Here is a 27,980-nt window from a genome sequence, read left to right on the forward strand (position 1 = left end):
ATTAACACAGCTGACACTTGATGACAGATGTACCGTATGCAACACAGAAGGAGCCTCAGGCTGTAATTAACTTTGTATTTAATCATATGTCTAGTATATATGTTGAGGACCACACACAAAGTTCACAGTACAAAAGTCAGAAATAATTTTACATGGTTTTGATTTTTAAATCTTTTCATCCACAACAAAGTCAAAACTTTAGTTCATTCTGGGAAGAGTAAAAGATAAAGAAATAGTAATAAGTAAACAAAGTACAGTTTAAGAACTGCTATGAAAAATATATTAAAAAACTTCCATTATGCTGCCTTAACCCATATATAAACCATTAGCATAATACAAAATGCATATTAAAATAAATCTTGCAGTAAAGATATGCAAAGATTTCTCTTAGGGGTACAAATCAGGGTTGGTCTTGACAGTATCGGAAAGCAGTGGTGGGGACGCTGGAACAAGAGCTTCTTCTGGTGTTGGGAATATAGTGGGAACTAGATTGGGATCACTGTACTGGGGATCGGATTGGACAGTGGGCAAGGCAGCCCTTGACCCTGAAGACAAAGGTCCAGTGTTGGTTAAGGGGTTTTCAGCAGATTGGACATGATCACACGGCACTCGCTCACGGTCCTGCTTGCTAGCAATCCTACTAGGCAGCGCTCCATTATTTGGATGGGATCCACCAGTAGCAGGTATGGCATCCCCACTGGGTGGTACAGCTACAGCGCTAGGTGGCCGGACCTCAGAATTGGTCGAGAAGGTCATTCCACTGACAGGGTAGGTGTTGATGTGGAAGGAATTGCCCGGTCTTAAAGGGTTAACAGGTACAACAGGTTGTGGTCCAGCTACAGGAAACACATTGCCCCTAAACGCAGGCATGTGCATGTCAACACGGCCCAGTCGTCCCATGTTCTGTGTGTGACAGAAATTTGGACAGAGATTTAGACAAAATATTTATTTATAAAAATAAAAATAAACTTTTCAAAGATACAGTGGTGTCTGATCTTTTTTACACTTCTGAACTTAATTTTGAAGGATTTAGAAAATATGAATAGAAGTTAAGAGAAGAAAAATATCAAAATTGGCACTATTAGGTCACAATTAAATAAGCAAATTTGTGACATTCATATATGAATCCCAAAAAAATGGGAACAGGCTAAATACTTTATGATGATAATATATTTTATACCAAAAATAAGAATAGAAAAAAAAATAAAAAAATAAAGTAAAATAAAGAAGCATCTTCACTTATGGTCTCAGACTTTTTTACCTGAAGTTCCTCGGAGCTCAATCCACCATATGGTCCAGCCTTTAAAAAGCATTCACAAAAGGAATTACCCCCCAATAACATATTTAGAAAATAAATATTCAATTGTATAACAATTCATGCCGATTCATTCACCATTCGTTGTTGAGTCTGTGGAACCATGTAAAGAAATTGTTGAACCTGTGGAAAAACACATGATATAAGAATATTGAAAACACTAGATTTGCTTGAGTCCAGAATGTTTGCGTTGATACCTGTTGTTGCTGAGGCTGGTTTGGATGCATTTGGTGCTTGTGTTGTTTGTTTTGTGCCATTAATGGTTGTGAAGCTGTAACTGCATTGGCAGGATATTGTTGAGACGTTGCGTGCTGGAAAACAGGCACTCCATAGGAGAACTGATGATGGAAAGGAGCATTTGAGAACTAATTGTAAAAGTTCTGACTTAGGAGATTGACAAGTAAGCAAAAGGACAGTAGTTAGAAGTGGATTCTGGGACAAATGAGATTCAATCAAGAGTGAATGAACTCAATGACTCCTCTTAGGATTGTTGGATGCTGAACTGACAAATTTCTGACAGAGATTTTTATTTGTGTGCACACATTTTACTGACACACGAGGCAATATATTACGTCAACCTTCTTTGTTTGGACACATCAAGTGCATCAGGTTTCCACAATAAATCAAAACTCCTCAGACGTGGAGATGGGAAGATTTCCTCCAGCGAAATATTTTTGGATAATATACCAAAGTGTCTAAACATAAAGGCTTGCTTGAGGGTTACATAGCTATCATTAATTAAGTTTGGGTTTGGACCTCGTATCAGAATAAACCTGCTGAACCCAGACAGTCTCTTAGCTCTTCCTGTGGTGTATTTTTACACTACAAACTACAAACAAAACCACACATATTTCTAATATTATATGGAAACACTCTTACTGTTGGGTTCCTGGATTGTGGTCCAAGAATGGGATAGTAGAAAAACTGAAAAATACAGGGAGAGAAATGTATTAGTTATTTTAATAAATGTATTTTTAGAATTTAATTAATTCTAAAAGCCTTTTTAATATTTTTACATAGTATTCTTTTAAATAATAATATTAATTGTATCATTTTGTTTAAAAAGTCGGTTACACTTTATTTCGATAGTCTGCTAGCTACAAGTAATTACATGTCAACTGACTATCATTAGAGTTTTAGTTGACTGTTAGGTTAGGGTTAGGGTTAAATCAATGGTTAGTAGAATAAGACATACTTGCAAAGTTACTAATAGTCAGTAAAATGTCTATTGGGGAGCATCAAAATAAAGTGCTGTCAGAAATTAAGCTGACAGTCTACAAATACTCTAATGACTGGTAGTTGACATGCAGTTGCAAAGTTACTTACAGTAGAATGTCTAATGTGGACTATCGAAATAAAGTGTTACCAAAAATTTATTTGTGGACTGTTTTATTAAGGTAAGAAATTAGTGAATTCAAATAAGTTTCTTACCTGCGGTTGCTGGGGATGAGAATAGGGAAAGTATTGAATGTGTGCTGGAAGTTGACCGAAACCTGTATTGGGGTTGGGTGGAGAGGCCCATGGATTGGTCAGAGCGGCCAGCTGTTGCTGAGGACCAGAGGGCACTCTGGGAGATTTAGGCTGAAACTGCTGTGGCACATGATGGGCTTGTACCAGTACCTCAGACCCAGACGGTGGAGACTGTATCACTGGGGTTCCTTGTGCTGGCATATCTCCCACTTTTTGGGGAGCATTTGGGGAGATCTATGAAAATGTCAATTGAATAACATAAGTATAACATAATCAAGTAAACAAGCAACAATAAATGATGCCCTTTCACCATTAACTGCACCTCAGATTAGTAATGCTGTAGTGAATTCACACAGAGAAGTAAAGGACATTTGTGAATTTGCATTCTTATGATGTATGATTTCTACAATACAACCATGGTACGTTTCGGTAACACTTTATTTTGATGGTCCCCTTTAGACATTCTGTTGACTATAAATAACACTGCATGTACATGTCAACTAACTCTCATTAGATTATTAGTAGACTGTCTGCTTAATATCTGCTGACTAGAAATAACTTAGCAAATACATGTCAACTTATTCTACTAACCCTAACCCTACCCCCAACAGTCTCCTACAATGAGAGTTAGAATTTGTTTATGGAGAAAAGAATGTCTAAAGGGGAACATAAAAATAAATAACCCAAGTGGTATCTGGATGAACAGAGACTGTAATGACTCACCGGAACTCCAAACGTTCCAGCTAGAAAACATGTGAGCAACGCTATAAGCCTCATTTGTGTCATACCTAAAGATACACACAGTAAATACATGTGCACTATACAACTTGAAAAATTATAAATTAGTTACTAATATTGCATGACAGAAAACAAAAACAAATACTCACTTTAAAATCCTTTGATCACAACGAAAGAATGCAAGTGGAGAAGGGTGTACTTAAACAGTGTCCATTCCTCAAGCAACCAATCAGCTCTGGAAATGGGCTCTGACCTCAGACAATATTGAACCTCAGACCATAATTTAATTGTACAATCTAGGGAACACTTAGAGTCTAAATGAATCATCAAATCAACCCATTTGAAATGTTAGACATATCCAGACGAGTTTGGGTGATTTGATATATTGGTTCAGTTTTATAGTAGTAAAACTACTAGTCTACTAATAAAAGATAAATATGATCATAAATCTAGGTGTGTTTGTGGTAGTCTGTAAGTGAATGCCATACATTTATTCTCACAGCAAGCACATTTTAGAGTAGAAACAGGATGGCGTGTCAGAATAATGAAGACATCTGGTTTATTTCAATAAATCAAGATGTTGTGTTCCCCCACACCAGAAGAGTTTGTCTCATCTGAGGTCGCTTCTCACTGATTTCGTCTTCACAATGTTGATTAAAACGAAACCACAGCTACCTTCTGAAAAGCCACTTTGGTTCAGGTAATGACAGTATAATTCTGCCATTCCCACAGTAAAACTATACTAATTTCACATTGTGGTGAGATAACTGTTATTATTAAGTTGGGTTCAGACCAAATAGAAATGCAGACACAGACAGCAGTTTTAACGGTAAAACCAGGAATTCCCTAAACATGACTGGATATGCAAACAACAAGACGTGTCATGGTATCACAGGTAAGATGCATTTGAAGACATTTCCTCTTAATGTAGACTGTGTTTAATAAGTGTGTAGTGTCACTGTCCCACCCAAAACAATCTCAAAATCTCAAAATTACACATCCACATCTTTCTCTGTTGACACTTGCACCACACCTATACTGTAGTGCATAATGCCTCAGAGTTGCATGCATTGACCTTTACATTAAACAACACTACCAATTTATAATCTAAAATGAAAGACTGTTCATTCAGAAAATATTTTCACTTCACTATTTTGAGTGACTATATGCTTAATATTAGCATTTGGTCACAGAGCTTGGGCAGCAAGTTGTTGGATATTTAAAATTCGATTGACTACAAAGATCCGAAATATGACGTACAAGACCATATCAAGTGTATTCTGTATAGTAGTACTTCATGAGTTTAATATTAAAGTACACGGTTACCCCCCGCTATGAGGGGCTTGTAGAGGATTTTCTACTCAAGCTCGAGAATTTTGATGATAACTTCACATAGAACGCAAATTTCTCTATAGCAGGGTTTATCAACCAACGTTAAATATATAATTAAATAAATGAGGGAAAATGTTTTATTTTACAGTTGTATTATTTCTAAAAAAACAACCAAATAACATGTTAAACAGATTCACTCTTTTTATTGAAAGCATTACTGAAATGTCAAGGGTACTTTACAAAACAACCCATGCTCTACTTTCCACCATCTCCACGAATGGTGGAGGGGATAACTGGGGGACTGGGTGTGGGTGCTGGTGCTGGTGCTGGTGCAGGGGCCGGAGCCGGAGCCGGGGCAGGGGCTGGGGAAGGGACTGGACGAGGCAGCAGCAGGGGCCACTGAAATGACCACAGTGGGAACAGAGGTACGGGTCGAACCGGCCTCACTTGATAATAATGACCTCCAGGAAAATAGTGCCAATAGATCCTCTAGAGCAAAGACAGTTTAAACAGTCAAATAGAACATGTGCATATGAGGCATTTTGTTCAGCTTCAGGAGAAAATTACATATTTATTATAACTGGGAGCATTGGGAGTTTACCTCATCACTGCCAGAGGAGCTCCAAGGCTTATAACGCTGGCAAAGCTGGGAGGAATTTTTATATGGCATGAGTTCATGGTATTATAATAATTGTTATTTCATACATTGAATGTTGTTTGATTCAGGTCTACAGGCTTAAATGAGCCGGGCTGCTCAGTTACATCATACTAGTACAATAATAAGTGATATAAAGAGAGTAAAAACATCCTTCAAAAACAAAATTTACTTACAGCTCCAGAGGAAATGAGCCACAGGACAGTCAATAATATGAGACTCTTCATTTTGGGATGGCACGTTTTTTTTTAAACCTTATTTAGAAAAGAAATTCCTAACAGATCTGAAATCGTAGTTATCTCAATAATGATGGCAATTCAGAACAACTGATATTAAATAAAGAAAGCATTTGAACTAGGACAGATAAATGTAATACATGTAAAGATATTAAATAAATGAACTAAATGTAAAGACTGTAACTAATTCTACATACAAGTACCATAGTTAGCCACACAGAGTCACTCATGAGTAGAAGAGAGGAGGTTCAGTCAGATAATAAATCTTTTTTTTTTTCTCACAAAAACTTTAATGTTTAAAATGTATGATAAATTAAGAGAATTTGTAAAAAATATTTTAAATCTCCAAATTACAACATCATATTTTCCTAAAAGCTGTAGTTTAAACAACCCTTTAAAACCACACTAGCATGAAGTACATTCCCACAACAGTAAACTGTATAATGAAAACAAGTATTTTTCCAATTTCATGTCAAGGTTGGGGCAAGTTGTCGCGTGCTATATTATAAGAGTTGTCAAATGTGTTTTAAATGTTAAAAATGCGCTCAACTTATTACAACACTTGCTAGTTATTTGTATTTGTATATGTTTTTTTAATTTAGCCAAAACCCCTATTTAATGGTGGATCCCATGATGACATTGTTGTCATTGAAAATTTGTAATATCTTATTGTTGTTTAATGTAGAAAATATTTTGTACAGATTAAAAAAAAAATAAACCAACCTTAAAAACATTTACTGGTGTAAAAATCGTGACAACTTGCCCAGATCTTCCCTATACTTCAAAAAAGTTGATGAAGATAACATTAACTCAACAAAAAAATTAAAAAAATTAACTAGAGAGAGAGAGAGAGAGAGAGAGAGAGAGTATTTAAATGTATCAATTGTACTTACTGTCATGCAATTCGTTGAGTCTTCTTGATGTCCTGAAAGAACTGTGAAAACACTGAGATTTATCCCAGTCCAGCTACTGCACTCAGAGTTTTAGCACACATGCATTTACTATTTTTTAACTCATTGTGCACACAAACCTATTACCTATTACACAAAGGATATTACAATATTTAGTCATGTCGTAATCCTTAAAATCCCACTCATTCCCAAAAGCTTACTGTCAATGTATGCAATTGTGACATCTAAAACTTACATTGCTTCAGAGGATTTGCTCATGATAATCTCTCTGTCCCTAAGACATTTTCCTTTAGCATATGAAAATATGTCACTGCAAAACAGTCAAGTATTTATGATTATTAATTGGTACTAAGTAAAAAAATAAAAAATAAAAATCAATGATATAGCTAGGTTGATTTAGGTTAATTTTGAGCGCCAATACATGAGATCCAATACCCCCAATACAACGCCTAACCCAGCCATTTACTGTAAAAACTGAACTAAGTTTACTAAATAAATAAATAAATGTGTCAGTTTTAAGTCAAATGTAAAGATCAATTTGGATAAAAGCATCAGCAAAATAACTAATTGCTTATAAATCGGGGTTTTTTTTGCTTTAAAAGAGCTATGGCTACAATTCAAAGTAGAACTGTTGGATTCACATATGTCCAACGAATTGCAGTTGGTTTAATAAAGTATAAAATGTTTATTAAACAAACTATCAGTATGTTGTAAGTTTAATTACTTTTATAAAGTCTGTTCTTTTTTCTCTTACTTTGGAGATTGGAAGTTTTTTTCCCTCATGCCTCAACTGAACTTAGATCAGCTTTTTGATGGACTCGATGAAAAAGTTTATTATACTACAAATTCCACATTCAATTCCAGATTTATGAAAACCTTGACAGATGTCGTAAAGACACTCATAATTCAATAAAGAATCCCAGTCACATCCAGCCCTAAGGTGTGCCTTAATCTTTTGTTTTGTTTATGTGTTGCATACATTCAGTGTATGTTTACAATTATATAGAAAAGAGACAACTATGTGAATCATTTCCCTATTTCCCAATTGTTGAGTAAAGTCCAACTTACTAAATACTTGCTAAATACTAAATGCATTTTTCAAACATGTCACTATGTTACTTCTGCTGATTGGCCAGTTGCATGTTGATAATGTATATATATATAGCATTTATCACTGCTGTTTTGATGTCACTCCTGAAACAGAGAAGTCTCTCATACATCTGCCATAAAGGTAAGAAGCAATCTTTGAATCAACGGCATTTGCATTTATATTTGGACATTTAGGAGACATTCTTATCCACTGCGATTTACACATCATGAATATTTCTAGATCTGAGCAACTCTTCTTGAGAACCATGAAATCTTTCCTACTTGTTGCTTGTGTCTTTGGACTCTGCTGTGCCGTGCTGGTGAGTAACATTCTCTTCTTGATCAAATGCATATGTGTCGATGTGCATTCAATTTATGTTTCAACCCCCACAAACCTTTTTTATTACGTATTCTATAACACTGGAAATGACCAATTCATTTCTTTTCAGGCAGAGGATGAAGAATATCGAGAAAAGCGTTCATCAAGCCATTCCTCAGAGGTCAGTTTGAAATCAAAAACTCTTGCATAAAATCATTTTAATTAACTGATCATATTTATTCCATATTTTCTCGAGTGCAAAAATGATCCTGAGCCATGCAAAAACATTTATGTATAGAAATCATAGAAAACCCTCTAATTATGTTGATATATGTATGTCTTTCTTCATTTTGAAAATCTGTTGTGTGTAGACTCTTTTTCAATGTAAATCTCACTCTGTTCCTCCACTGATATTACTACAGAGACGACCTGGAGGCTTCTTTAACCCGTACCAATTTCAGCGTCCTTATCCCTACCCATACTTTCCCCCTAACCTGCCTCAGCCTCAGCCTCAGCCTCAGTTTCCGAACAACAATGCCCTCCTCAGCCTCTTGCCATTCATCTTAGCACAGCTGGCATCTGCCCCTGCCCCTGCCCCTGCTCCTGCTCCTGCCCCGGCCCCTGCACCGGCACCGGCCCCCGCACCAGCTCCAGCTCCAGCTCCAGCTCCTGGTGGGAGATAAGCAACCAGTTAATCAAAGACTGTCAGAGTCTGATTGACTCTGAATGCGCATTATAATGCCTGCCTCTTGCTCCTGCTATGTTAAAAATATTAATAATAAACTTTGCATCATTGAATATTTGTGTTTGTGTTAAGCTTCCTATTTTTTGAAAAGGTAAATGTATATGAAGCATAAGTTAGTTAAGGCTGAGCATGTGTCTGATTGACTCTGAATGCACATTATAATGCCTGCCTTGATATTTTGCTTGATATCTTAAAAAAAAGATTACATAATTTACATAATATATATAGAAGTGTGCTTATGACTGTTTTAATACATGACAGCAACCAAAAGTATCAAAGATATTTTAAATTAGGTCACATAATCACAAATGGAGATAGAGACAAGTAACTGAGTCATTGAATCATTCTTTCAACCGATTCATTTAAAAAAGATTCTCTTAGGTGACTGGCTACATTCAAAATCGAATACTCTCTGAGTAGGTACATCGTTTGAATAAGTAAATACTTCGCTACAGTTAAAAAATAAAATAAAAATGCTCTATACAGTATGAATGTTTGTGTGAATGTAATCTGGACATACCACATTAGTCATGTTGTCATTATCATGTGACCTACCCGAGTCAGTGTCACTTCACAGCCATTCACAAACCTCTCCCATGGCCACATGGGATAGTAAAGTATCCACTGGACGTACACCTCAGAATCCAAACAGAACTAGTAGGCAATCTAAGTACGTATCAACAATGAATACTATGAACTCAAATATATACTACTGTATACTTTTTTTTACCTAACATAGTGGGGAAATATACAATTTCATATGCAAGCCTATCTTTATGAGTGTTTATTATGTCCCTTGCGCTGAAGAGGATTTGTGATGTTGTGAACTACAAACATGAATATACTGTATATTTTACTTACATGTCATGTTAATTTAATGGTAATGAACAACCAAAAGAGAAAAGGGTTGAATAATCTAACCTGATCAGAAAGACTTATAAGACTTATAAGAGTTATATTTCACCCTTCAACAACATTGTAATTTTTTTTATAGATACAAACATCTCAACAGCAAAACAGGCCATGTTCGGCCATTAACTATTAACTCTCCGCATGAAAAACTGGCAGATAGACATCATTATCTCCAATATGTTTGGAAGAATAGCATACATTAAATGCCATGTGGAGTTTGTATATGAGGAGGATGTTCATGAGATGATTGACAGGCTGGTTTATGGTGACAGGTCGCACATAAATATACGAACATGTGATCTGTGGTTTTCAAGAAGTATTTTTATGATGTGATATAAGCCAAGTATGTACCAAATCTTGCCAATGTCGCAAAACTTGCATACCCATCTGCATATGTACTTTTTCCATCACAAAAAAAGTACAAACCTTTAAATTATATAACTGCACTGCCTTGTCACTCAATAACTTCTCAGACATGTTCCAAGCACAGCTGTGCTAATGCATTCTTGAGAGTGTCCCAAGTGGTGCTCACGGCAGAGCCAGATGATATCCGGCTACCCTTCTCTGGACGTCTTGGGTGGAATTTGACCTAGTCCAGCTGGACCTAATTTAGTTTTAGGGAAAGGGTTATGGGTGTGGCTGGACCTTCAACTCAACCCATTATGTCCAGAGAGGACGTCAAGCTCCACCTATTGCTTTAATTTAGCAAATTTCAAAACATAGGACACATCATTGCTTTTGTACAACTTTTTAAATGACGAATGATGTAAATAAGTAAGGAAATGTGTTCAAGACTCCTAGGGCCCTATCATACAGAAGGCACAATGCGGCGCCAGGCGCGAAGCAAGTGTTTTTTGCTAGTGTCAGCCCGACGCAGTTATCATTTTCACGTCCTGCGCTGCGTTGTTTAAATAGCAAATGCATTTTGCATTAAATAGCAAATGCAAATGTGTTCAGCCGCATTGTTGGCACGTTGCTATTTTGAGGCAACTGAAATAGATTGCACCATTTACCAACTGAAACCTGGTCTAAAGTCAATGGCGCAGTATTATTATTTTTTGTTATTTAAAGAGCATGTTAGTATATGCGCCTATAGGCGGGTCCATCACCCGTGTACACTCTGCTTATTACACACACAGGGTGTATAAACATGCCAAATATTAAAAATAAAAGGATTACAATGTACAAGATTATTATTGTGTAAATAAAGATATGCTGGAAACTGGCTGGTCCCGTAGACGGCCTGCTTGTCCACTTTAACCTCGCGCGCAACTTCGAAAACGTCACATTAGAAAAAGCAACAATGGCTTGGGTCATCTCTGTTACTGGAGTGACAGGCATCATGCTATTGCTTTTATACAGCCAGAGCCGGATTAACGCAAAGGCAAACTAGGCACGTGCCTAGGGCCCGATTGGCGGGATGGGGCCCAGACAGAGGGACAAAAAAAAAAAAAAAAAAAAAAAAAAAATTCAAATGTCCTATCTACAATTTATTTCAATATTTATTAATTAACTAAAAATAGTGACGATGTTTATCTTAACCATAGACTGTAACATTACTGCAGTTAAACCAATTAATGTGTCCGTTACAAAGCGGGTGCCGGCTTCTGAAAGTATGTGTAACGAACGCATCCATCAGGTGCTGCGAGGCAAAAGCCTAATAAGCACACAAAGAAGCACAGCTCATAATGCAGGTGTGTGAGTTGTCGTCATCTATTTTGGAGTGATTGCAATGTATTCTAAATATAAACTTGTACTGTAGATCAGCGTAATTTCTGGAAAAATCATTCACCGCTTTATTACGAGTTTAAAAGAGCGCGAGCGTCATTAACGTGCCCAGACGCGACGCTTTGAATTTGCGCGTAGCCTACAATGAATAAAAAAGCCAACACACTACAACATTTTTAAATGTTTCAAATAAAGGATCTCATATCTATGGGTCTATCTTCTAAATTCTGCTGATGATTAGATTATACCCTGACATTACGCCAATAATATCAGTTTATATATTTTTTTCTGCTCAGTAGCGATCGTGTCTTTCTCTTCCACTTGATTTGTGTATAGCATATTTAAGGTAGCAATGCAATATAAAAGCACTTATGCTCATCTACTGAAGTGGGATTCTGGAACTGTGAATAAATTGAATAAAACAGCAAAATAACAACAACAACAATAACATCTTCATTAAACAAAAAAGAGATTACCTTACCTAAAGTTTGATTAATATGTAGGCCTACATACAGTACCGGTAAAAGTCTGGCCCCACTACTATTTTTAATGTTTTTTGAAAGAAGTTTATTATTATGCTCTACAAGCCTGCATTTATTTGATCAAAAATACAGAAAAAACAGGAATATTCAGCAAGGATGTGTTAAATATATAAAAAGTGATAGTGAAGACTTTTTTAAAACAACTTTTTAATAATCAAAAATCCTGAAAAAAAGTATCACAGGTTATAAAATAAATATTAAAGGAGAAGTTCACTTTTAAAATGAAAATTCTGTCATCATATACTCACCCTCATGTTGTTTCAAACCTGTATGAATTTCTTTCTTCTGCTGAACACAAAGGAAGATATTTAAAAGAATGTCAGTAACCAGACAGTTTTTGGGTCCCATTGACTTCCATAGTATATATTTTTTCCTACTATGGAAGTCAATGGGACCCAAAAACTGTCTGGTTACTGACATTCTTCTAAATATCTTCCTTTGTGTTCAGCAGAAGAAAGAAATTCATACAGGTTTGAAACAACATGAGGGTGAGTATATGATGACAGAATTTTCATTTTAAAAGTGAACTTCTCCTTTAAGCACCATTTCTAACATTTGATAATAAATCAGAATATTATAAAGTTTTCTGAAGGATCACGTGACACTAAATTCAGCTTTGCATCACAGAAATATAAAGTATAGTAAAATAGAAAACCATTATTTTAAATTTTATTAATATTTCACTATATTATTTTTCTGTATTTTTGATCAAATAAATCCAGGCTTGATGAGCATAAGAGACTTCTTTCAAAACATTAAAAATAGTAATGTGTCCAAACTTATGTACTGTGTAAGTAAAAATATACTGCTTTTAAAATTAAATGTTGTATAAATAAAAAGGTTAGGAATCATATTTGTTTCAAGTGTTTTTTTATTGGGGGTGGGGGGCCTCCAACATGAATTTTGCCTAGGGCCTCCTAATGTCTAGAACCGGCCCTGTATACAGCAGTTCTATAAACAAGAATTTGATAACTCACATTTACACAATTTAAAAATTGCCAAATATATCTGCCAAATAAGCAACAGCAAACCCATTGTTACACACAACAACTGCGCCGTTTCGTTCTTGAATGATTCAGTGCTTTTGAACAAATCCGTTTTGTGCATGACTCGCTTGAGATAATTCGTTTAAAAAATGTTTTGTTTCTGAACGAATCAGACTCACTCACAAAGACAACGACTACTGTCTGTGAGGAACGAACAAAGACCCAGAAAAGTCTCAGTCAGTACTTGGAACGCTGCTTGAATAAGATTTGAGGACTAACTGTTGAATAATTGTAAATGTGTTTGATACTTTTGGCTGCTGCCATATGGTAAAACTCATAAACACACTAAATAGGAAGCTTAACACAAACACAAATATATGATTCAATGATGCAAAGTTTATTTTATTTTTTACATAGCAAGAGCAAGAGGCAGGCATTATAATGCGTATTTAGAGTCAATCAGACACTTTTCTTAGTTTGATTTAACTGGTTGCTTATCTCCCACCAGGAGCTGGAGCTGGTGCGGGGGCCGGTGCGGGGGCCGGTGCCGGTGCAGGGGCCGGGGCCGGGGCAGGAGCAGGAGCAGGGGCAGGGGCAGATGCCAGCTGTGCTAAGATGAATGGCAAGAGGCTGAGGAGGGCATTGTTGTTTGGAAACTGAGGCTGAGGCTGAGGCTGAGGCAGGTTAGGGGGAAAGTATGGGTAGGGATAAGGACGCTGAAATTGGTACGGGTTAAAGAAGCCTCCAGGTCGTCTCTGTAGTAATATCAGTGGAGGAACAGAGTGAGATTTACATTGAAAAAGAGTCTACACACAACAGATTTTCAAAATGAAGACAAACATGTACTGGCATTCAGAATGTATTTCTATGATTTATGTATTACATGTGTTTACATTGCTCAGGACCTTTTTTGAAAATGTAATTAAAATGATCAATTAGTTCAAATGGTTGTATGCAATGGCAAAAAAGAGACTTTGCTTATACAGTGTTTTTAAACTCAAACTGACCTCTGAGGAATGGCTTGATGAGCGCTTCTCTCGATGTTCTTCATCCTCTGCCTGAAAAGAAATGAATTTGTCATTTTGCATCTTCATCACATTTCCAGTGTTATAAATTATATCACAAAACAGTGTGGTGGTTAAAAAAGGAATAGAATATCACATGCACATCAGCAAACAGAGTTTATTTAAAAAGCAAGAGAATGTTACTCACTAGCACGGCACAGCAGAGTCCAAAGACACAAGCAACAAGTAGGAAAGATTTCATGGTTCTCAAGAAGAGTTGCTCAGATCTAATAGAGAAATATTCATGATGTGTAAATCGCAGTGGATAAGAATGTCTCCTAAATGTCCAAATATAAATGCAAATGCCGTTGATTCAAAGATTGCTTCTTACCTTTATGGCAGATGTATGAGAGACTTCTCTGTTTCAGGAGTGACATCAAAACAGCAGTGATAAATGCTATATATATATACATTATCAACATGCAACTGGCCAATCAGCAGAAGTAACATAGTGACATGTTTGAAAAAAATTATTTAGCAAGTTAGACTTTTCTCAACAGTTGTGAAATAGGGAAATGATTCACATGGTTGTCTCTTCTCTTATGGTATATTCATTTTAAACATACTTAAACTGAGTTTATGCAACACATAAACAAAACAAAAGATTTAGGCACACCTTAGGGCTGGATTATAAATTATTACATTTATTATGTCTGTGACATTCTAGTTATCCATATGTCAATTGGAATTGGTATATTTCTACATGAGGGTCTGGAGTTGACATATCATGATCTTTTTGCAGTCATATCAGATGAAACATGGGAAGAATATTTTTAGAATGAAGGATAACTTTGTTGTTACCTATAAAAATTGTCTTTAATATTTTAAAATAGTACTGAATATTGAGCTATGGGTTTGAGGATAAGGATAAGTGGTTTTATGGGTAGCAAATGACAAGTACGGAGAAAATATGATAATAATTTATTTGTGTGTCAAGACGTGTTCATTTCAGCAGATTCTAACATGAGTTTTGCTAATTATAATTCAAAGATCTTTCAAAGACTTTTCCAGTTGTTGCCAGGTTATTTCAGTCATTAAAATCAAGTAAATAACATTGCATTTGTCTTTTGTCTTCTTTACTCCTTTCTTCTTACTTCTTAATAATATATGACTTTATTAAATCTAATAATTTTAGATTTAAAATTGCTTGCACACAATTTCTGAAACTATGGCTCCATTTCTCTAAACTCTACACACAAAACCACAAATCACGTTCACAACATGCATAACGTCACACATCTCTTGCAAAGCAAACACTTCATTCAACTCTTCTAAAAACGATGTATTGTAAAAAGCGAAACAGAAATAAAGATGACTTGACTTTTTTGCATATTCAGTCATTTTTTACAAAATAAACAAAAATACAAGGGTGACAAATTTATTTTATTCTCAAAATATTGAGTTTTGATTTGAAGTGATTGAATGAGGTACAGTATGTGTTTTGCAGACTTGGTCTGAAGAGGAATGTTTTCACTGAGTTGGCCACAAGTACCACTTTTAGTGTTGAAGCTAAAAATAAACTCTAATACACATTCATTTTACTATTCCTTCTATTACTATTCATTTGAAATGTACTAGTTATGTTTTTAAAAAATGTCTTACAGTTTTTTCAAATTGCTCACACATTAAAGTGGAACTTGAGGCCCACTCAATGAAACCATTCACCCATGTACCTAATCTTCAGACCAAGTCTGCAAAACTTGTACATTATACGCTTTACTCAGTTTGAAACTGAAAAACAAACTTTTTGCAAACTATAAAAACACAGTTCTCTACATTACACTCATCAATGAAAACTAACAGCTCTTTTATTTCATTTGGGAAACACTGCCATTTAAATGCCACACTCATTTACTGGTGACCTACACCCAATGATCATGTGTGAAAACATTTATACATAAATTGATCACTTAGAAATCAAAACTCAGTTTTGAGAAAGAGATTATTTTTACACCCTTGAATTTCTGTTTATAGTGTAAATATATATGTATATATATTTACATATATGTATGTATTTACTACATACATACATACAGTACATACACATATATACACACATACATACATACAGTACATACACATATATACACACATGCACACACACACACACACACACACACACACACACACACACACACACACACACACACACACACACACACACACACACACACACACACACACACACACACACAGTGCTTTAGAAATAAAGTTGACTTTATGACTTGGCTTGTATGCATATTCAGTGTGTGTGTGTATACTGTATGTATACAAGCTACACTATAGATTGTTTCACAGCAGCTTCACAATAGTAACAAATTCAAAACCGCCTGAGAAGCAGCTCTAACAAGCCAATAGTGTCAATATTCAGCTCAAGTCACTTCAGTGTTGATTCAATTCAGTTCAATAACTGTAACATTCATCAATTGTGCATACATACTGTAGTATTTGTGCACATACATGTACGTATGACAAACTCCTATACACTCACTGCACACTGAACAAGAGACACAAGAGAGTAGTGTTTTACATTTTTCACATCTGTGTGTAGTTTGGTGTGTATGTGGCTAATCATTTTATGTTTGTGTGTAGAGTTACAACTATCAATCATTTTTGGAAGAGTTAAAAATAGTTTTGAATGATGTGTTTGCTTTTGCAAGAGATGTCTGATGTTTTGGATGTTGTGTGCGTGTTTTGTGGTTTGTGTAGAGTTTCAAGAAACTGAGCGACAGTTTCAGAAATGGTGTGTAAGCATAAAAAAAACAAAAACAGTAATTGAATTAACATCCAGAATACTGAACCACACACAGGCAGTAAAAGATATAAAAGCAAAGTAGTTTTAATGGTAACAAACTGCAGAAATGCACTGAGAACAACACACACACAAAATACAGAAGACATGGACATTTAGTTCACATGTAACTGTATATTTTTAATGTTCGAGAGTGTAAAGAGAGGGTTGATTTGCTCCTTCTACTATTTTATTTCTTTGCTGTTTCTATAGGCTAATATAGGTTAAAGAGCTCTTCTAATCATTATTTAGACAGACATATAAACTCAAAATTGTAACTGCTCACAACAAAGGAGGAGTCACAATTTAGGAGCCTTAACGTGCTGTGATAGGTGCAAGGGTTGGCACCGGGGTCGAGGCAGGGGTTGGGGCTGGAGCTGGGACATTTCTAGAGTACAGGGCCATCAGCAGCTGAAGAAACTGGTCAAAGGTCATTTGAGGCAGAAAGGCTCCAATCTGATAAGATAAATAACGACAGATAAAATCATACGAGCAAATAAAACAACATGCTGATATATAGCTGTTGTTCAACTTTATTAAATTTGAGTGACATTTTCTGACAAACCTCATCGGAATCCGAGCTGGATAATGAGCGAGCCACACGCTGGTGATCTTCAGCCTAATCACAGTAATAATAATCATTATTATCATTATTTACACATGCAACTATAACTTTAAAAGTATAGCTTTTGAAACATACCTGGAAAGCCAAGGTCAGACCAAGAAGGCATGCAAATAAGATTACTGTCTTCATGTTTCTGTCAAAGACTAATGCTCCAAAGCAACAGCAATAATATTTTTAGGAAGAATAATATGTTGCTCTGATGCCTGAGGATTTAAATACAGTAATAGAACACACCCCTCTGTTTTGATGATTCCTAACAAACACCTCACCCTCGCTGCTGTTGCTAAATGCACTAGACGGGTCAATCCTAAAACATTAGGTGGGCTTAAGGCAACAAATTAGTTTAGCAATCAGTAAAATCCCTCCTACACATGACACTCCTGATATTGCAATAGAGAAAGACTTGTAAGAGAGTCAATACTTACACCTCTTTGAAGCCAGAATTTTGTAATGGTTATGAAATAAAATGCTTACTGTACTGTAAAAGGCCTACTGTTATATTTTGACCACCTTAAATTACATCAGTTTTGTATAATTAGTGTTTTTTTGTTTTTGTTTTTTTTTTACTAACAATTTCTCTAACAATTGATAAGTCCTTGGTCAAAACAAATGAGCCACAACAACAGTGACAATTGCTCAACCACTGGTCTTTAAAAAGAGAGAAGCAAGACCAATGTGACAGAGCTGGAAACGGGGACAAACGTTGAGAAGGTAACCTCTTAAGTGAGACATTGAGATCATACTATTAAAGTCAGTCAAATTACATTTAATTCTGAAAATTGTACATATTTATTATTTTTCAGAAGCAATGTGGTTTCTAGTGGTATTGTCATGTGTTGTGGTGGCAGCTCAGGTGAGTAGCAACATTCTGTGTTTTATTTTCATTGACATTTATCTTGGGTATTCGCCTTATTTTTAACGTAAGAGTGGGCGTGGCCGTTTGTAAATTGAATGTGTCTGGATTGTAGTTATTTTTAACAGCTTGCAAAACAGCTCATTATGCTGCTTGATATACCATCTGGGTTAGCTGGTATTTTTCTCAGTCCTTTCTCACAGCTTGATTCTGAGGCTCACAAAAGGGAGGTATCTAGCATGAAATCTACCACTTACTTGTTTGATCCTATATTCTCATAAGCTTATTTAAACATTGCTTCGATGTTTTGTGCCCTGCTATCCTCAGTATTATAATGACTCATTGCAGACTGGGGTTGTTCCAGCAGCATTAAAGATTGCTGCTGAAGGCTGCTCTGGACGATTTTAACAAATTTTGTCCCATCTCAAATCTTCCATTTTTTGCAAAAATACTTGAGTGTGTTGTTGCCTCTCATTTGTGTAACCCTCTTTGAACCCCTTCAGTCAGGTTTTCGTAAATTTCACAGTACTGAAACTGCTTTGGTTGAGGTATGACTTGTTAATGGCTTCTGGTGCAATTTCCATTCTCATCCTTCTTAATCTAAGAGCCACTTTCAACACTGTGGATCATAGTCTTTTACTTACCCACCTTGAAAGAGTTGTTGGTGTGTCAGGGACAGCTTTAAACTGATTTAAATCCTATTTTATTGACCGTTCCCAGTTCATTTATATGGGTGGTTACAGGCCTGAGATTAGCTCTGTACTTACTGGTGTTCCTCAGAGCTCAGTTTTAAGCCCTTTACTCTTCAATAATTATTTGTCACCACTTGGGCATCTGTTGCAATCACTTGGCCTCCATTATCACTTCTATGCTGAGGATATTCAAGTTAAAAACCTTGATGCCTGTTTTCTTTCTAACTGTGTTTCTGTGTTTTAAAAACATGGATGAAAATTAATTTCCTCTGCCTGAAAAGTGGTAAAACCGAAGTTATGCTTATTGGTTCCCGCCATTAAATTTTTAAGGCTGGTCCACTGACTCTGTCTGTTGGTGGCGCTGTTTTGGAGACTCAAAGTAAAATGAGGAACCTTGGAGTTATCTTTGATGCCAGTCTTACAATTGATCATTTTGTACAGAACACATTTAAGCATCCTTTTTATCACATCAGTAACGTAGCAAGATTTTACCGTTTACTTTGTTAGCTATACTAGTTATTTCCCTATAGCGGCTAATGAAACATAAGTCTTACAGAAAATAGCTTATTCCGAGTTGCAAAATGAGGTGGATATATTATTATGGTGTATAGTAGTTATTGCATTGTTTTCAGCCCAGTGAGAGAGACCGCTGGGATCAAGTTAACTCAGTGAATGGAGAGAGACATTTCCCAGGGCCAGTAAATGGAGGAGGACCAGTGGGCAGAACTCCAATAAGACCAAGATGGGAGCAGAATTTTGGACGTCCAGCTTTTGTACGTTTTTGTAGTAATTTAGATTCAAATTTGTGCATGACTCTAATAATCATTTAAGGTTTAACTTCAAAATGTCAACTGACTCTATAATTATAGCCAGATCTGGTGGGCCCATTGTATCCAAATGAACCAGAGCAACAGGCACAAAACCCATCTAATGGATCTCCATTTGGACAAGATCCAGCATTCCCTGGTCAAAATGGAGGAGGCAGGGTGGGCAACATTTTCAATATTGTTTGCATGTTTTGCAGTCATTATGCCGTACAATAAACATTATTTTTATCTTCTGCTGTAGGGTTATGAGTCTGAGTTGACTAGACCAGGTTTGACCCAGGGAACACAGAGGAGCGGACAATGGCATAGATGGGGAGCAACCGGAAAACCACAGAGGAATGGAAGAGCTGGTAGACCATCTTACAAAGTAAGTTAGACTGCAGATTTAGTCCTATTGTCATTTTATATAAAAAAAATATATATATATTATTTAGCAGAAAACTGTCTTTAAGACATGAAAACAATATGTCAGAGTTTAAATATTTGCCATATTCGCCCTCATCCTGGGGCAAATGGGATTGAATTAAATATTTTTAATAATGTGGAATAATAGAACTTTGAAAGTTAGAATGAAACAGCAAGTTTACTGAAATATAAAAATTAATTGTTAATGTTGTAAAAACCCTTCAGCCAACTCAAGCTCCAGTAGGTGGAGGTAGAGAGAATGAAATGAATCCACTCTTTGGAAGACCTTTGAGTCCCAACATGATGGTAGGCTCATACTGCTTATATTAATATGCTCTTCAAATTCATTCATGGATTAAACAGTTTTACGTTCAGTTATTAATGAATGTTGTAGCAACTCATAATGTAATAACTGCACATAATGTAGAAACTGCACATAATGTAATAAGTATTACATTATTATTGTAATAAAATGTCCATAATGTAATAATTTTCTCAAAACGTGATAAAATCTTGAGCTCATAATGTAATAACAATTATTACATTATGAGAAATGTATTACATTATAAACTCCAAAAATATTGTCATAATTCTAATAGGCTTTTTAAACATAAAAACATTGGGTTTCCCTTACAGAATATTTTTAAAATCTAAGTCTTAAACTACCTACGAAATGCACCAGATTTATATTATTCATACAATCATTATTATTATTGCTATTATTATTATTGATGTTAATGTTTATTATCATGGTACATTACTTTTTATATATATACATAAGCCAAAGACACTTAGGCTTTAGTTAGAGATGAGTAAGAGAATACTGTTAAATGACAAACAGTGTTACAACAGCCAATGTTGTAAAAAATAAATAACTCACAGTATTAATATAGCAAAAGAAAAAAAAAATCGTTAAAAAAAATCTGTTCAAAACTTTAAAAAACAATGCTTATAAAATCACTAAATAAATAACACTGCAGTTAAAGCAGCCACATCTATGGTTTAAGAATATAGGCTACAAACGTTTCTTGGAGTCCTGAAGAAAAGTAAGAAAATGTTTTTTAGAACTGCATCTTCAGACAAACACTATAACAATCCAACCTTATGTTCAAAGTAAAAGAATGTTAAATGTTGAAATGCAACATTGAATAGTGTGATGTTTATTTCTTCCAGTAGATGTCCTTTATGGTAAACCATCCAAAGAACACATGTCTCATGTGATCAGGGCCGGTTCTAGACATTAGGAGGCCCTAGGCAAAATTCATGTTGGAGGCCCCCCACCCCCAATAAAAAAACACTTGAAACAAATATGATTCCTAACCTTTTTATTTATACAACATTTAATTTTAAAAGCAGTATATTTTTACTTACACAGTACATAAGTTTGGACACATTACTATTTTTAATGTTTTGAAAGAAGTCTCTTATGCTCATCAAGCCTGGATTTATTTGATCAAAAATACAGAAAAATAATATAGTGAAATATTAATAAAATTTAAAATAATGGTTTTCTATTTTACTATACTTTATATTTCTGTGATGCAAAGCTGAATTTAGTGTCACGTGATCCTTCAGAAAACTTTATAATATTCTGATTTATTATCAAATGTTAGAAATGGTGCTTAAAGGAGAAGTTCACTTTTAAAATGAAAATTCTGTCATCATATACTCACCCTCATGTTGTTTCAAACCTGTATGAATTTCTTTCTTCTGCTGAACACAAAGGAAGATATTTAGAAGAATGTCAGTAACCAGACAGTTTTTGGGTCCCATTGACTTCCATAGTAGGAAAAAATATATACTATGGAAGTCAATGGGACCCAAAAACTGTCTGGTTACTGACATTCTTTTAAATATCTTCCTTTGTGTTCAGCAGAAGAAAGAAATTCATACAGGTTTGAAACAACATGAGGGTGAGTATATGATGACAGAATTTTCATTTTAAAAGTGAACTTCTCCTTTAATATTTATTTTATAACCTGTGATACTTTTTTTCAGGATTTTTGATTATTAAAAAGTTGTTTTAAAAAAGTCTTCACTATCACTTTTTATATATTTAACACATCCTTGCTGAATATTCCTGTTTTTTCTGTATTTTTGATCAAATAAATGCAGGCTTGTAGAGCATAATAATAAACTTCTTTCAAAAAACATTAAAAATAGTAATGGGTCCAGACTTTTACCGGTACTGTATGTAGGCCTACATATTAATCAAACTTTAGGTAAGGTAATCTCTTTTTTGTTTAATGAAGATGTTATTGTTGTTGTTGTTATTTTGCTGTTTTATTCAATTTATTCACAGTTCCAGAATCCCACTTCAGTAGATGAGCATAAGTGCTTTTATATTGCATTGCTACCTTAAATATGCTATACACAAATCAAGTGGAAGAGAAAGACACGATCGCTACTGAGCAGAAAAAAATATATAAACTGATATTATTGGCGTAATGTCAGGGTATAATCTAATCATCAGCAGAATTTAGAAGATAGACCCATAGATATGAGATCCTTTATTTGAAACATTTAAAAATGTTGTAGTGTGTTGGCTTTTTTATTCATTGTAGGCTACGCGCAAATTCAAAGCGTCGCGTCTGGGCACGTTAATGACGCTCGCGCTCTTTTAAACTCGTAATAAAGCGGTGAATGATTTTTCCAGAAATTACGCTGATCTACAGTACAAGTTTATATTTAGAATACATTGCAATCACTCCAAAATAGATGACGACAACTCACACACCTGCATTATGAGCTGTGCTTCTTTGTGTGCTTATTAGGCTTTTGCCTCGCAGCACCTGATGGATGCGTTCGTTACACATACTTTCAGAAGCCGGCACCCGCTTTGTAACGGACACATTAATTGGTTTAACTGCAGTAATGTTACAGTCTATGGTTAAGATAAACATCGTCACTATTTTTAGTTAATTAATAAATATTGAAATAAATTGTAGATAGGACATTTGAATTTTTTTTTTTTTTTTTTTTTTTTTTTTGTCCCTCTGTCTGGGCCCCATCCCGCCAATCGGGCCCTAGGCACGTGCCTAGTTTGCCTTTGCGTTAATCCGGCTCTGCATGTGATCCATGCCCAGTATGTTCAGAGGCAAATATGGGCTAACAGGCAGAGAGTCAAGACTAAAGGCCATTGCACACTGAGTCCGAAATTCGCATCCGAAATTTTCGCACGTTAAAAAAAAAATTCGACCTCACGTTATGTCAATCACGCTTGCACACTGTCTACGAAACTTTCGTCCGTAATAAAAAAAATCGGAACAGGTTCGATTTTCTGCGTTTTTCGCATCCACAGCCAGTATTTTGAGAGGTTTTTTCACAATTCAGAGCCACCGTACAACTAAGTTACAAGCGAGCGACAAAATCCACAATGGATTTAGCAGCCAATTCGATCACTAATCATGTATTATTTGGGTATAAAATATAACCTGTATACAGCTGTTCTGTCTGCCCAGCGCTTCCGCCGGCCGTGTGTGTGTGTGCGCGCGCGCGCGCGCCCATAGACATACTGCCAGTCTCTGTTCAGGATCGATTGGTTCACGGAAATTGGTGGTCTTGTTTTTAATATGTGGCTCCAGTATCGCTAGCAAAGCATCAAACTGTTCCACTGACATTCTGAGGTAAATTTTGAATCGCTCGGGATAATTTCGCAACTCCTTGATAATAAGGAGGTGAAACTCTCCTTCCTCTCGGCGCAATCTCAGGATTGGGTGGACCCAATATTTCCTCTTTCTTTTTCTCTTTTTAAGAAGAAAGAGGGCAACAAAATCATCCCCACTGCTACCCTTGACGAATCCATTTTGTATTTTTTGCGTTTTTTCCCGCAAAGGTTTAATAAATACGCATCGGACTCAGTGTGCAAGGTTTCTGTGCGTGACGAATTTTCGTATGCGTTTTTTCGTGTTCGTCAGCCTTAAAATTCGTCACGCACAGAACCCTTGCACACTGAGTCCGATGCGTATTTATTAAACCTTTGCGGGAAAAAACGCAAAAAATACAAAATGGATTCGTCAAGCAGTGAGGATGATTTTGTTTTTGTTGCCCTCTTTCTTCTTAAAAAGAGAAAAAGAAAGAGGAAATATTGGGTCCATCCAATCCTGAGATTGCGCCGAGAGGAAGGAGAGTTTCACCTCCTTATCAAGGAGTTGCGAAATTATCCCGAGCGATTCAAAATTTACCTCAGAATGTCAGTGGAACAGTTTGATGCTTTGCTAGCGATACTGGAGCCAAAAAGAAGACCACCAATTTCCGTGAACCAATCGATCCTGAAAAGACACTGGCAGTAGGCTATATGTCTAATGTCTATACGCGCGCGAACACACACACACACACACACACAAACACACACACACACACACACACGCACACACACACACGGCCGGCGGAAGCTCTGGGCAGACAGAACAGCTGTATACAGGTTATATTTTATACCCAAATAATACATGATTAGTAATCGAATTGGCTGCTCAATCCATTGTGGATTTTGTCGTTCGCTTGTACGGTGGCTCTGAATTGTCCAAAAAACCTCTCAAAATACTGGCTGTGGATGCGAAAAACGCAGAAAATCGAACCCGATCCGAATTTTTTTATTACGGACGAAAGTTTCGTAGACAGTGTGCAAGCGTGATTGACATAACGTGAGGTCGAATATTTTTTTTAACGTGCGAAAATTTCGGATGCGAATTTCGGACTCAGTGTGCAATGGCCTTAAGATTAGCATTGAGACAAGGATAATTGTTATAGTGTCATAACTAGGATTACAACCAGGGTCCATATCTGAATCAGGAATATGGCCAGGATGAAAGCCATGAGTCAGGAATAGGGTCACAGTCAGTGTTTGAGACAAGACTAGGGTCAGGATGAGGGCCAGGACTGTGGGTCAGAAGAGGCAACATCATGCACAGAATGGGGGCTGATGTCAGAGCCAAAGGAAAACCGACGTTGCAACTCTGCCTCCTTAATAGATTGAATGAATGGAGATACTGGCCCATGAAGACTAACATAGTGGTCCCCAATGTGGCCCAGAATTAGCAATGGTAGACCTTCACCTGAGTGACCAGATGGAGATAATAAAGTAGTCGCTTCTAGACCAAGTGATACAATGAGAAACTGTACATTGAATATTAAGTATGCTCTTTGAAGTGTTAAACAAGTTTTTATAACAATTTAAATGACTATATTTCAAAAATTGGAAACTTTTAATTTATTTAATTTTTTGCCTTCGAATATGCTTTAATCACGGCCGGAGTATCTCAGACAAATTTCAGAGAGAATCCCCTATTTGTTATTTATACACTCACACACTCAAAGTCACGAGTTTTCGACCAAAGGGTTTGGAAACATTTACGATTCAAAAGCATATGACTGTTGTTCCTGCAAGAAAAATAAATGATAGTTATGATTAAAAAATCCATCACAGTAGCCTAATAAGTCTAATTTTCCTTTAATATAATATCTTATTTTACATCAACTTCTTATTTTACCAAAACTATTATTATGTTTTGTGCTCAAATTTATTATATTTAAAGATAATTATTATAAACACTGTTTAACATTATGTGCTGGTATTACCTTATGAACTGTGATTACATTATAAGTTGCCACAGTGTGTATAATGTAATACATTTCTCATACAATAACCTATTACATTATGTGAAAAAATAGTATTGCATTGAAAATGTATTATTACATTATGAGCTCAAGATTTTATTATGTTTTGAGAAAAATGATTACATTATGAGCATTTTATTATAATAATAATGTAACACATTACATTATGTGCAGTTATTACATTATGAGTTGCTACAAATGTGTATGGATTTATGAGTTCATTTTTCATTAATGTTCTAGGACAACAGGCAGTTCATTCCAATCTTCAAGGTAAGAAGATGATCATTTACCCACAGACATGGAATGGAAATGCATTTGAAGTATCTAATAATTTTTTATCCGCTTTGATTAACATATATAGGCTGACAATGTCACTGTGCAGGTGAGTGAAATGCTTTGTGTTGCTGTTCTGTACTTTAAAATGTTGCAATGCTATAACTACATAACTTTCTGAATATATCAAAAAGCATAAATAAATAAATAATATGTTCTTCCCTTCAACAGAATGTTAGTGCTTTCCATCTAAAGAAGGTAATGCCACAAAATTGGTGAAACTGACATTTTCAATTAACCTTACGTTAAGTATTTCAAGATATGAAAACGCAATAAAATAGATACAATCAGAATAAATTTTTGCTTTTGTTTCCAGGGAGAGAACGTCTTCCTCTTACCAAAAGTGAGTGATTGGAACTGTACATAAAAAGATAACACACTGCCATTCATTTTCTATTAACAACATATTACAATATGTTTTTATTTCATGCTTTGTTGAATTTGAGGTATTGAACAGATAATGAAAGATATCATTTTAATGGGCTAAAAGTAATGAGAAAGTATAAGTTAAGATTAATGATATTCACATCGAAAACATTCTTCTTTCCAGGGCAGAGGGCAGATGCAGACACCCAAAAAGGTAATAAAGATTAGATTTAATTTATAGTATAGTATATGTTTCATGTTAAAATAATGCATACCATTTCTGACTAAATTACAGGATGCAGTAAATAGACCTCAGGAACTGGGGGTAACGTTTTTTTTTTTTGCCTATTATTTTTTTATTATTATTATTATTATTATTGTGAAATAAGTTCCATGTGATTTCTTTGTTGTTTAATAATTAATTTCATTATGTTCTTTTAGTTTGGTCAGGGTTTCTCCCACTATGGCCCTCAGGTATAAGCACTAAACATTAATATATGGCTAATAACATAGGCTATGCAAATATAGCAAATAAATATAACATATATAAAAGGATTAAAAGTACATTTAAATGCATAAGTTCCCAAATCAAACTTTTTCTATCTAACAGCCTTATGTGAAGCTCATCTACAACCCAACTGCAACGGTCAGTCACAAATAATAAGTCTATTAATCACATTCCATATCTTGGACTAAATGTTGTTGTGATTGTTGTTTTAAATATAACAGTTTATTGCAAATTTGTTCCCCACAGCAAAGAATCTCATTTGAATATGGCATTACACAGCTTGTAAGTAATCAGGAACATTTATTAATATCACATCAGTTACATTATAATTTTTCAGCTAACAGCATTCTCCTTCTTGTATCAATATATTTGTTCTTGATTTTATGAATGTCCTGCTTGTCTTTGCAGCTCCCTGCATTCATGAAGGTCAGTATTTTGGTCCTCAAGTTGAGAGTGATCGCTAGTATAGAATTTTTTGAGTATACATTTTATATTCTCGTTTTGTTGATTTATACAACATTGCTTTTGACTCTGATTCTCCAGGCGGAGTCTGAAAGTGATCATGGGACAAACTAGGAAAAAATCATGTACAATAATCACATTGGTAGGACAGATTGCTGTACCTACAATAAATACAAAATGTTTTATTAAAAACGTCATTTTGGCTTTAAATAACTTATTTTTCTTTTTCCACAGGTGGACATCCAGCTATTATATAATACAGCGTAGAATTGAAATATAGAATAGATTTTTATTATTATTATTTTATTGCTCATTAATGTCTCTTGGTGGTTGTTCACTCTTAGTTTTCTGGATTTTATTCTTTAATCATTTTGAGAATCTGTTCATTAAAACTTGTAGCATCAACACTGTAACGTGTGTGTGTTCTGTTTTCCTCTATTATCGTGGTGTTTTTGGTTTC

The 27,980-nt window shown here is 35.4% G+C and overlaps 2 protein-coding genes across 2 annotated transcripts; one reads left to right on the forward strand and one right to left on the reverse strand.

The window, feature by feature from the left end:
• Nucleotides 1–387: 387 nt before the first annotated feature.
• Nucleotides 388–2,986, reverse strand: ambn (ameloblastin; the record flags this gene model as incomplete). Its single annotated transcript, XM_082165306.1, has 6 exons — nucleotides 388–903; nucleotides 1,262–1,300; nucleotides 1,394–1,438; nucleotides 1,513–1,653; nucleotides 2,195–2,239; nucleotides 2,747–2,986. 6 exons carry the CDS (start codon nucleotides 2,984–2,986, stop codon nucleotides 388–390), a joined length of 1,026 nt encoding a protein of 341 aa, XP_082021432.1.
• A 15,280-nt stretch (nucleotides 2,987–18,266) lies between these two features.
• Nucleotides 18,267–27,634, forward strand: LOC309495526 (uncharacterized protein; the record flags this gene model as incomplete). Its single annotated transcript, XM_082165307.1, has 9 exons — nucleotides 18,267–18,311; nucleotides 20,072–20,197; nucleotides 20,461–20,541; nucleotides 26,092–26,121; nucleotides 26,213–26,233; nucleotides 26,356–26,382; nucleotides 26,501–26,527; nucleotides 27,467–27,484; nucleotides 27,602–27,634. The coding sequence occupies 9 exons, from the start codon at nucleotides 18,267–18,269 to the stop codon at nucleotides 27,632–27,634; spliced, it is 408 nt and encodes a 135-aa protein (XP_082021433.1).
• Nucleotides 27,635–27,980: the final 346 nt, after the last annotated feature.

Source organism: Leuciscus leuciscus (assembly GCF_965113295.1).
Source record: "Leuciscus leuciscus genome assembly, chromosome: 3".
In the NCBI taxonomy this organism is placed as follows: Eukaryota; Metazoa; Chordata; class Actinopteri; order Cypriniformes; family Leuciscidae; genus Leuciscus; species Leuciscus leuciscus.